At 38.1% G+C, this 12794-nt stretch overlaps 1 protein-coding gene across 1 annotated transcript in view; it reads right to left on the reverse strand.

The window, feature by feature from the left end:
• Positions 1-12794, reverse strand: part of ELAPOR2 (endosome-lysosome associated apoptosis and autophagy regulator family member 2) — a 211648-nt gene that overhangs the window by 94628 nt on the left and 104226 nt on the right. Inside the window, exons 4-8 of the mRNA XM_036247350.1 lie at positions 10005-10152; positions 6512-6598; positions 4086-4191; positions 2876-3028; positions 2200-2288 (exon numbers count right to left, since the gene is read on the reverse strand). Of these exons, the coding sequence (XP_036103243.1) occupies positions 2200-2288; positions 2876-3028; positions 4086-4191; positions 6512-6598; positions 10005-10152 (583 nt within the window). The remainder of the gene's footprint in view (positions 1-2199; positions 2289-2875; positions 3029-4085; positions 4192-6511; positions 6599-10004; positions 10153-12794) is intronic.

The following is a 12794-nucleotide window of genomic DNA, read 5'->3' on the forward strand; positions in this document are numbered from 1 at the left end:
ATCCCCTATGCGCAGGAAGAAATCAAATAACTAAGCTTCAAAATGAACACAGAAACTCGTAACATTTCTGTGCCATAAAATTACAATGTTCAAAATCTGTATATCACAATAGCCACTTCCCTTGATTAACCTCTCTAAGCAAGGGGAAAATAAAATCAAAGAGAGAGTATAACAGAACAAAAGACAGTCCTTGAACAATCTGGGAAACACCACTAAACCACCAGCAAATCACCAGGGTATCCCCAGTAAGAATAAAATACTTTTTGAAAAGGTGAAACCAGAACAAATGAAAATGTAGTAACCAACAAAACCAGAAAACATTCAAATGCACATGTCTAATCTATACTTTTCACACATCTGTTATTGATGTTCCCATTGCTTTTGTTTACTACTGAAGATAGAAACATTTATCTTGAAATAAGTTGTAAATCACTTTTTAAAGAATCACTGAGTTTATGGAATGTTTGTCCATTGTTTTGTTCTACACCAAGAACACGTTTAGAGTTCACCCAGATCAACAGAAAAACATAATTTGTGTATATGTATACACGACATGCCTGTGGGTGCAAACATGGGCACATATATGTGCATGTGTGTGTATTCTGTGCATTCTATATTTAGTATATGGCCTTACTTCTTTTAGGGCCAGGTCAACTAGATTTCTCATATCACTCATTGAACATAATTAAAATATGACTTCTGGATATTTTTATTATAGCAAAAACAAGATTATTTGTATATTAGATCTCATTCATTTACATTGCAGTAATGCTGAATTAATTATTATTATATAAAATAAAATAAATTTAATCAGTTTTACTTATTAATAAGGCAAGTTTAACTAAGAAAATCTTAACTAAAGAAACATTATTCCAAGTAACTTTCAACCCACCTTAGTGGTTCTTTACATATATTTTCTAAATAAAAATCTTTTTCTTGGCCATTACTGTAGAACCTATTCATTTGAATTGCTGTTCTTATTAAAGTAATAGAAGTACTTCTAATCACTGAAATTTCCCACTAGTTTAAACTGGACTTCCTTCTAATTATCCTGAGTTAGTATTAGCTCTACTGTAAGTGCTAGAATGGACTCGGTCTTAAGCATTCAAAAGTAAATTCCTTTAAAAAACACTTAAGGCCTAAGGGTAAGAACTGCAACCATATAAGTATATAAATTATAGATTAGGACCTCAGGATAAAAAATTAAGAAAATAAAGCAATACTAGCATCTATGTGTATTTACCAAACTAGGTCAAGAAATTAAATGCCATGATTTCGAAGATGCAAACATACAGAAAAAAAGCTGCATCACAGCCACTTTAATCTCAGCTTCCACTGAATAGGCGAGTATAGGTTGACACTACTTAATTAAGAGAGTGGCAGGTCAGCCGCACAGGTCACGTGTGCATTTTCCTCTGGCTCAGTATCGTTTATATGATAATTGCTTTGTATTCTCTAAATGCAATTACACAGTCATCTGCCGTGACTAAATTAGCCAATGGCTGCATGGCTTTTTTATTGACAAAACCTGAGAAACCAAATAATTAAAGAGAAGTTACAGGATACAATAGGGGCCCAAATAAAGTTGTTCCATTCAACATCCTTTGTTGTTTCATTATAACATTGTTGACCTGCTACAGGAGCTTAACTCTTGTTTGTATCAATTAACCTGGAGTAAAATTGGTTTTCTTATACACTGATTCACTTAAAATCTCAAAACCTATCAACAATGTGAAATGAGGACTTACTGTATTTCCATCCTGTGAGTCACAGGACACATTTCAAGGCTGTACTTCTCCTGATATTATTACTCTTTAAAACTATAACTGTTAAAAAATAGCAGCCATTTATTGAGCACTCAATATGTCCCAGGCACTGTGCCAGGAACCTTACATTGAATACCTCAAATTCTCATAGCAGCCTTATGACATAGGTACAAATATTATCCCTATTTACCAATGAAAAAACTGAGACTTAGAAATAGCAAATAACTTGCCCACAGCACTAATTAGTAGACTGGAAAAATCAAAGCCAGGAAGGCAGGCTTCAGAATATAAATGATTAAATTTCCTCTGTACTACTTTACATATATGGGTTATAAATTAGCTCATTCAACTCTCTCATCAACAAATTAGTCAGCTCACACTGGGACAAGGGTTGAATAAATACAGAATGGAGTTCGCTGAACACTGCCCATACCTTTCCATCTTCATCACATGGAGTGTGGATCTGAAAATAGTCTTTCGTGGTACAGGCAGGGCGCTCCATACACTCGCTGGCTCCTTCTTCTGCAACACAGAAATGCATTTCAGAAATGAGTCGATTCTTCTGTGACTCTAAGAAAGGGCAAAAATAACAAACAAAAAAAGACAACTAAAAAATAAAAATAACCTTACCAGAGGAATTTAGGTAGAACTGGCTAAATGCTACCTAAAGAAGGTCAAAGCTGACATTTTATTTTTACTAGAGTCATTAAGTGTTTCCATGATACACATGGGACATACCATAGTTTTTCCAAGAAGGCATTATTAAAATTGTAAATTTGGAACAAATTAAGGTTTCTAAATATATCTCTATGCCCACAAATCATCTAAAAGTACAACATGAGTTTAGATTAGTATAACATATCCAAAGCAGTTACTTGTGGAGTATGGAATAGAAAAAAAGTACACACAAAAAAAGGAAAAGTCACGCAGAAAGGGATGAAAGAAGTCATTTTTATCCACTCAATATTGATTCCCTACAGCACTCTGGTGTCTGGCCCACTATTCCTGTCCCACTCACGTGTGGTTTCTGGTTTAGGAGTATACACTCAACAAACGTAAATTTAAAAAGAAAACAACAAAGAGTATAAACTGGCAAAGATTCGACCTACCTGAAAAGTGGGAGTCCTCTGCACACTTCGTGCATTCTTTGGCTCCTTTCTCAGAATAGGTGTTTCTGGGACACACTTGACAGTTGAATGAACCCGGCTTGTTGCTGAAGGTGCCTGGCTTGCAGGGAAAGCATTCGGATGTGTATGCCACTCCTGGGGGGTAATGACAAATGGAGCATGGGAGGGAGGACCCAACAACAAGCCAGTCAGCGCCTGCTCCCACCAGAAGTGAGAGAGAATTACTGAGTAAGCTCAGCCCAAATCCTTCACCTCACTAATTGAGCACCAAGAAGTGTTTGCTGCAGGAAGGAACTGGGATACTGAATTAAACACAGTAAGAAGAGCAAACACTTAACCAAGGGATTAGCATTTGTCAGAGGCATAGTACATGTCTAAAAACTGTTGTGAAAAGACAGCGCCACGAACTCAGAGTGGAATAAACTCTAAGGTACCCTCCCATTCTACAAGCTACCATCCTCTGATCTCTGTGGCTACCTGTTGATTCCCTTTTTATCATCGGCCCACTAAGTTACAGGAGAGACTTAACAGACCCTAGGAAGGGTTTGACTTTTCTAGTTTGTAATTTCAGCCTTTGCCAGCAGATGTCCCTATGACTAATAAGTTAGCATCACAGGAACAAGTACACTTAAAAAATATTAAAACACAAGCCAAACTTTAACAAAGAAGAATCACTGCTTTAATTATAAGTAGCTCTGAGAATCAATCTTGCCAGGATTTAGTGGCCACTCTCTGGGGCCACAAAGGCCCAGCTGCTTCAGAAGCATAAGAGATTTGGGAGACAGTCAGGTCAAGATGTTTATATTATTGTTATTTTTTTGGATACAGCAGTAATCTGAGTTAAGCACAATGACTGGCACAATAGACATTTCCCAAATGTATAACAGGCTCTTATTAACAAAAACATTTTTCTTTTATTTAAAGACACCTAAAATTGTCATCATGTTTACTTTTTCACACAGATAAAATAATTTGGTGTAAGAGTACAAAAAAAACAAAAAAACAAAACAAAACAAACAAAAAAACAGTCAACTTGCAGGAATAAAACCAGGACCTCTAGATCTATATGATAACTAACATATTAGTTCCTGTCCCGTAAACCCTTGAGCCAGCCAAACTAACAATTCAATCAATATTTTAACGCAATATAAAATGTGACGGGTGACTACCAAAACAGATTGCTGTGAAATACCTTCAATTGTGATATTTTTTACCAACACCGGCTTGACTGCCTTGGAACCCATCAGGATGCCTGTTGTTCTCCAGTATAAAATGTTTGTGCCAGATTTTAGCATTACCTGTAAAGAAAAACACAAGACATGCTACATGCAACCATACCTGAAAACTAATCTCATATACATTTTTTTGCATTATAATGAAACACCATTAATTTAGAATCCACAAATGTAAGCTCTGCTGAAGTTCACATTTTCTAAAAAAATACTTTTGCCAATCCAAAAAATATATACTAATAAAGAAAGAAAAGAAAATTCCTCAAGTCTAAAAAAAAAGATAAAATGATTTTCAAACCATCTGCATGATGGCTTGATTGATATTTAAAAGAGACTCATTTTAGGGAGTAAAATGCACTCAGCCCAATTATATATTTATTGGATACCACTATTCATAAGTAGACTTTGAGCTCTGAGAACAATAAGGCATCAGAATGAGTTTGCTTCTTTTTTTTCCATTTATTTAATAAATAATTCTGCAACAGCAACACGAAAAAATAGGATTATTCTTTTAGAATAACCTTATTTAACGCTGACTTTCGAACTTAAATGATACTATGTCTAATATCTGTTTTCTTTGCCACTGGGACATTTTTCTAATTATAAATCAAACTACCTTTCTGAGAAATTTCATACTAATTCAGGCAACCAAACTAATTTTAAGGGTCCCTTGCTTTCTCATTTGCCACTCTTACTTATTCCTCTCTGCAGCCTCTGGCTGGCCAAACTCAAGCTGTATCAACTTAAAACATATCCAACCACTTCAGCTTGCCAGAGATTCAAAAAAGTAGTGCATTAAGTACTTCCGTCCTGTACGAAGTCTTTATAAGTAAAGAAAGCATATTTGTTGCCAAAGGTTATTTTGTACCTTCAAAGGCCAGCTGACTGAATGCTTAGGGAAATAGATTTTAAGTGGTACCAATGTCACTTCTAGGCATACAGATCAAGAAATGCTCAGAAAAGTACATTGTATTAGTCACTCCCAGATGGAGCCTCTGCTATAACACAAAGGCCAGGATGGATATCACTTATGGAAACAGAGCTCAGTCACCACACAGGCCCTTCCCATCTATCATCTCATTTAACCATGCAAGAATGGTCTCATTTCTTACATGAAAAAACAGACTCAAAGAGATTAAGCCAGTTGCCTAAAGAAACACAGCTCTGGGCCGGACCTGGAGCTGGTCCACTCCTCCTCCTGGCTTTTGCCCGCCTTCTTTCCTTCCCTAGCTCCCCATTTTGCTCACCTTAGCCCTGCCCCTACCCCTGGCCCTGTCTAGTCCTCCCAGCCCCTCCTTGTCCTTCCTCAAAAAAAAAAAGAGAGAGAGAGAGAGAAAACACAGCTACTATAAGCCAGAGTTTGATGTTAAATCATGTGTCACTCCAAAGGCACAGTGCCTCAAATAAAAACAGATACATGGACTGTGTTACCTGTATTTTTTTTTTATCCTCACCCGAGGACATTTTTACATTTTTGTTCAGAGAGAGGGAGAGGGAGAGAAACGAAGAGAGAGAGAAACATCGATGTGAAAAGTACACATCAAGTGGCTCTCCCCAACACGACCCAACCAGGACCAGGGCCAAACTGCAACCAAGGTACGGTCCCTTAGCGGGAACCGAACCTGGGTCTCTCTGAACCACGGGCCGATGCTCTAACCGTTGAGCCAAACCAGCCAGGGCTGTGTTACCTGTATTTTTACTGATACTTGCCTTCAAGCATTTAGTTTCTGTGGAGAATTAGGCAGTTATGCCCTGGCCGGTTTGGCTCAGCGGTTAGAGCGTCGGCCTGCGGTCCTGAGAATTAGGCAGTTACTTTACTCAACATGAAGACATTTTTCAAAGGGCATAAAACTTTGACCAATCGGTGGCAAATAGAAAGTAGGTTTAGGTTCCAAACACAGATGAATTTTGTGGGAATCAGAGCTACCCAACAATAGAGTCAGCACAGTCCCTCAACAAGACAAACTTGGAAAATCACTTACTGGGGAGCCTGCAGAGAAAGCTGGATGAAAGGGACTCAAGGGTCCTTCCAGTGCCAAGGCCACTGATTCTCTCCCTGTGGCAGGCACATCTGTAACCGTACATACTCACAGGATTTGTATACTAGTTTGAGTAGCCTGATTTCTCGTCAGTGCCCCCTTTGAAAAGGAGGGCCGTTGTAGTATGATGGCAAAGAGAAAGGAAAGACGTGAAGGAGAAAGAGAAAGGTAGGAAAATTACCTAGAAAGAGACTGAGTCCATGAAACTTCGTCTCTCACTGGCAATTGTCTAAATTAATAGACAATTTTGAAATCTTTTTCTCCTTAAAATAAACTTTTAAAAAGGGTTGGAAAAATGAAGGAGAAAAATGGGGCGCGTGGTAGAGGAGAAGAAGGAAAAGACTTACGGAATGAGAGCCCCATTCTCCATTGTCTGTGAGTCTGACCCACTTGGCAGCAGTGGTGTCCATCTCCTGGCACTGATCGTTCTGAATCTGTGGGGTAAACACAACGGCCCAGTATGTCTTCTTGAATAACGGCTTTAATTAAATGTGTTACTCAGCACAGGGCAGGCTGCAAGAGCTTCTTTCAATACATACATTAAACAATGTCTATGAGCAATGCTCAACAAGTAAACACATCAAGACCTATGAAGCCTACGTGGCAACTGCGTATGAGTGAGTGGTTCTACGTGAACCACTGTCATCATTTTTTTTAAATCCTCACCGGAGGAAATTTTTGCATTTATCTTCAGATAGAGTAGGAGGGAGAGAGAGAGAGAAACATTGATGTGAGACAGACAAATTAATTGGTTGCTTTCTGCATGACCCCAACCAGGGCTAGGGACTGAACTGCAACCAAGGTACGTGCCCTTGACCAGAATCAAACCCACTTTGGTCCAAGGGCCAGCACTCCAACTTCTGAGCCAAACAAGCCAGGGCAACCATTGACATTGTTTTTAAAAAGGCTAGTGCCAAAAAAATTTAAAAATAAAATAAAAAAGGCTAGTGCCCTAGCAGGTTTGGCTCAGTGATTAGATGTCAGCCTGAGGACCAATGGGTCGTGGGTTCAATTCTGGCCAACGGCTATAGTTCGGTCCCTAGCCCTGGTCCGGGTCGTGTGGGAGGCAACCAGTCAATGTTTTTCTCTCTCTCTCTGTCTGTCTGAATATGAACAAAAAAATATTGTTGGGTGGAAGATTTAAAAAATAACAAAAATTTAAAAAAGCTAGCTCACTGAGAAGTGGGGTGGGCGGGGGGGAAAGGCAGTTAATACTAAAAATTCACATAAAGAGAAAAAGTTGCTACAAAAATCTTACCAAATGGTTTTAAAAGCTTGCATTCACCCTGCAGGCCCAATGGTATAAAAATAAACTTTATTTTTTATAATATTTGAGGCAGTAAAATCTTAATAAAGTCTGCTTTGTTTTCAGTTCCCGAGGACTAAATCCAAATGTATAGGTAAGTGGTTAGAGTCAAAGCCCCAAGTTTTATTCAGGATAAATGTTAATCATTTGCCACACCAATTTAAATGACTACAGCTAATATCTCTACACCAAACCTCTGTGCTTTCCAGAACTTCTTCCAAAACGCCTAGGGTTTGGGACGTTTTTCCAGGTCCACAAAGAAGATGGAAACATCAAAAGTTAGGCCATATTTACAGTATTGAACAAAAGTCAGCAACAAAGTAGGGTTAAAACAGGTTCTCATCATCTATCCTACTTCCTCCCAAATGGCTATTTCTTTCTTCTCTAAGTCATTCTACCACTTCACGCACCCTCTTGACCAGTTTGCAAACAACAGAACATGTTCTCCATCAGAGAAATTTCCTAAAGACTTACTAATCAGAAAATATCATTGCCATCCAAATACCAGAGAATGTCTACTACTGAGGAGATTGTCTTTCGTTGGATTTAAGTGTCCTATTTATATTATACGTATAATGGGCATTTTAATGTAAGTGTTAAGCCATTCTAAAACAGATATGAACCCTGAATATACCTTTGGTGATCAGTGTTTGGATACGCTGGCAGCTTCTTTTCAGTCAAAATCAGCCATCATGGGCCACAACATCCTCTCCACCGGCATTCTGGAGATCTGTTCCAGTATTCATTCTAAACGTGACTAGCAATAGTATAACCTTGGTCCAATCACTTATTCTTTCTAAAAGGTTTCAGTTTTATTATTTAAGTCCCATACAGTTCTAAAATTAAATACTCATTGCTTTACATTATGTAATATCCATAGGTAAAATTTCATCTTTCCGTCCTCAGACATTTCCTTTCCACTAACCCTTAGCAGGATGACCGTGAAGTACATACCCTCTGAGTCAATAAATCGCAACCTATGGATATGAGCATCAATACAAGGAGGAACATGAACTTGCCATCCCTTTTCAGCCTATGCCCAGAACAAAGGCATTCCTGAAAGGCAGTAATGAAATGTCATGTCCCTGGAGTACCTTCACTGACAACTCTCAAAGCAGTTGCCAGAAAATATAAAACTAAGTGCTTATTCGAACATTTATATAATTACCTTGCTTCTTAACTTCAGTTTAGTTTTAGCAATATTGCAAAACTGTCCCATAAAACAGGCAATCATTCACTCCGAGAAATATTTTGCAAGCAAAATGCAGCTTAAAAAGCAAATCTGTTTAAATGTTGCTTAACATCTTAAACTCATCAAAGGATATTAGACCTGGGAGAGCTCTTTAGAATGTCCTGTCACACAATTCACTTTACAAAAGGGAATGCTGAGGACTGAAACGTTAACTTAATTGCCCAATAACACACAGCTAGGAACTGCAGAGATGGGACTAGAGCCAGAATCTCTTGCCTTCAAATCTAAGGTTCATACTTTAATCAAAAATATCTCTTCCTACCAAACTTTTGAGTTAGAAATTTCCATTATATAGAGCAATATACGTTTGTGTTGGAATTGCTAGTACATTTCCTTCTGAAATCTGTACCACAGAAACATTTTACTAGATATTTTGCCAGTTACTTGCACAACACACACTTATTTCAGTATAAGAAGTCAATCAGAAAACATTTTCTCAAACATTTGAATCATGGCCACAACAAATATTTGCTAGATTAGCTACAGTTTATATAAAATAATTAAGTAATTTTAAAGGCAACAGCCTATTCTGTTAAGATTATTTTATCCTGTATTCTGTAATGCTAAGTAATCTCTTACCAGAGACATCAACTATCCTATTCATTAATTCCTTCAGTTCTCAACCTTCCTAATGCCACGACCCTTTAACACAGTTCCTCATATTGTAGTGACCTCCAACCATAAAATTATTTTTGTTGCTACTTCATAACTGTAATTTTGCTACTGTTATGTCTTAGGCGACCCCTGTGAAAGGGTCATTCGACCCCCAAAGGGGTCACGACCCACAGCTTGAGAACCACCGCTTTAGATTGTACAAAACTGACAGAATCAGAAACATACAGCAACTTCCACTTCTGAAGTACTGTCCATGAATAGAGTCAAAGAATTCAAATATTTGAAATTGCAGAGATTAAAAAAAACCTTTTAAAAGAAAAACTAAAATTGGTGAAGAACATATTTTTTAACAAAATAGCACCTGTAGCTACGAAAATCACAATTTAAAATGAATCTTAGAGAAAATATTTGTCACACAAAAATCTACACCAAGTGGTCATCTAATGATCATAACCAAAAGTAAAACAAGGCAAGAGCTCAGAGGTAAAGAAACAGAAAATAATATATTATAGGAAAAAGTAAAGTTATCTCTTAGTATCAAAAGTTTCAGTTAACACACTCACAAAGAAAACTGAGGAGGCATAACATGTAATGGAAACAACAGATTAAGGTCAATTTTACATGAATGTCCCTTAAAAAGTAAATTTCAGAATATAAAAGGTCTTACAAAGAACTCAAAGAAGATGTTGTTGTCGACGTACTGGTACTCAAAGAAGACATTACCCGACTTCTTCAGGTGCACAGCGTAGATCAAAGACACGGTGCAGTCATCACGATTTGACTCTATGTAATTTCCACGAGGGATCCAAGAAGAGCTGCAAAAAAAGCCAAAAGGCATTTTATATCGGCTGCCAAAACCTCTTGTGCTCACAAGTTGTGTAACTCAAATTTAAAAGTAGTTCCATGGGTGCCCTGGCCGGTTTGGCTCAGCGGTTAGAGCGTCCGCCTGCGGTCCGGAGAGACCCGGGTTCGGTTTCCGCTAAGGGCGCGTACCTCGGTTGCGGTTTGTCCCTGGCCCTGGTTGGTCGTGCGGGTGGCAGCCACCTGATGTGTCCCTTCACGTCGATGTTTCCATCTCTCTCTCTTCCTCTCTCTCTCCCTCCCACTCTGTCTGTACAAAAAATGGAAAAATGTCCTCAGATGAGGATTAAAAATAAATAAATAAATAAATAAATAAATAAATAAATAAATAAATAAATAAATAAATAAATAAAAGTAGTTCCATGGGCAAAGCACAGCAGAGAAGACCAGAAGCTTTTCTGGAGCTCAAAAGCCAGCACCATTACTGGGAAAAGATTAATTTCTTACAGCACATGACATCCTAAGACTTGGTAAGATCAATTTGCTATAAAACTGCTATTTTTCACCAAAAATTTTATCACGAAAGAAACAATCACTGCCCTGGCCAGTTTGGCTCAGCGGTTAGAGCATCAGCCTGCAGACCAGACAGTCCCAGGTTTGGTTTCTGCTAAGGGCACGTATCTCAGTTGCAGTTTGTCCCCGGCCCCGGTTGGGGGTCGCGTAGGTGGCAACCAGTAGATGTGTCTCTCTCACATCAATGTTTCTCTCTCTTGCTTCCCCTCTCTCTCCTTCCCACTCTATCTGAATATAAATGCAAAAATGTCCTCAGGTGAGGATAAAAAATTAAATAAAGTAACAAAATAAAATATCTTTAAAAAAAAAAAAAGAGCCCTGGCTGGTTTGGCTTAGCAGTTGGAGCATCAGCCTGCGGTCCAGAGAGACCCGGGTTCGGTTCCTGCTAAGGGAACGTACCCTGGTTGCAGTTAGTACCCAGCCCTGGTTGGTCGTGTGGGTGGCAGCCACTCGGTGTGTCCCTTTCACATTGATGTTTCTCTCTCTATCTCTCTCCCTCCCACTCTATCTGAACAAAAAAATGGAAAAATGTCCTCAGGTGAGGATAAAAAAGAAAAAAGAAAATAAACAATCACTAACTCTACTGATCTTAAGTGGAATTATTCTCTCAAACAACTACTGAAATTTTATTTATCAACACATTCACATGGAAGGGGGTAAAGAGGTTCCTTGATATGAGAGAAGAAATACTAGTCCTAGAAAAAGCCCATTTAAAATGAACCTAAATAAAATATAGATCACAGTTTCATAGGATATAATGAGGTAAAAGTCTGGAATTTTTATTTAAATAACAAGATGAAACATTAAGAAAACACACTGGTTAACAAAATTTGGGTTGTAAATCTAACCATAAGTTATTAATTCTTAGAATTAACCAATAATGAGGCATGTGTCAAATTTGGAAGAAAAAAAAATTCCAACCAAACTGTACAATAGTACATCTCTTCAGATTTAAAGTTTTATTTAGATGATAAAAGTGAGATTTTGGCAAAATGTTTTCTTTTCCTTAACAGAAAATAATATCTGAATAAAAGACTAAGACTTCCACATCCCAACATGACTATCAAGTACTGGATCTACCCTTTCCCTCTATTAAACTTAAAAAACAACAAAAACACATGAGCCCTTTTCAGGCACTGACGCCGGTCAGTGCAAAACTGAGATTTCTGGGAGCAGCAAAACACATGAGGTAAAGCTCAAAGTGACCTTGGCCTCATTCCTCAGGACAAGTCCCAAAAGATGGCACCAGGAGATGGCACCCAAGCTAAGCACGGTGATCTCACTGAGCTGAGGAACAGAGATGAGTGCTTGGAGCAGCTGAGAGAGCTGGGAATTTATAGGCATGAGAATCTGAGAAAATAGAGACTCGAGAAATCCGTGAAGAGTTTCTCTGTGGGTCCTGGGCGTGGGGCTGGAGAGTGCAGTCCTAGCAGCCACTGCAAAACTAGGACATAACCAGTGAGGTCACTTTAATGGGAGTCACTGGATCTCCTAACCAACCAGGGAGGGAAAACTTGATAAACTTATTGAACATGACACCTAAGATTCCAGACTTGCCTCACCTTCTAGAGGCCTTACCCTAGAGCAAGTTCAGCAAACTTTTTCATAAAGGCCCAGAGAGTAAATCTTTTTGGTTTGTAGACAATCTGGTCTCATGGTAAAATGTTTGAGTTTCTGAAAAGCCACTCTTGTCAGAAGGTAGCACAGGCCTAAAGTTTAATAACATGACCATGTGAAAGGAAATATTACATAGTCTATGCGAGAGAATAGAAAGGGTTACAGACCAAAGATAAACATTTTATTTTGTTTTGTTTTTTCAAAATAAAGTTTTACATTCCACCAGCGGTGTCACAGGCAAAGCTAATAATCTCCAATAAGAGGTAGAAATTAAGAAATGAGCTTTCTACTTTATATATTTAACCCACTCTCTTATAGAAGATAATCAAGCATCTAAATGAAAGCTACACATTCTTCCTTTCAGAGGAAAAGAAAAAAAATCTGGAATTATTCACTAAAAATTAGAGAAGCATTTGAAGAAATACCACTAGCTTTAGTGTAGTTATAAATATATTATTAGAAAATG

This window comes from Molossus molossus, unplaced genomic scaffold (genome assembly GCF_014108415.1).
Source record: "Molossus molossus isolate mMolMol1 unplaced genomic scaffold, mMolMol1.p scaffold_m16_p_7, whole genome shotgun sequence".
Taxonomy (NCBI): Eukaryota; Metazoa; Chordata; class Mammalia; order Chiroptera; family Molossidae; genus Molossus; species Molossus molossus.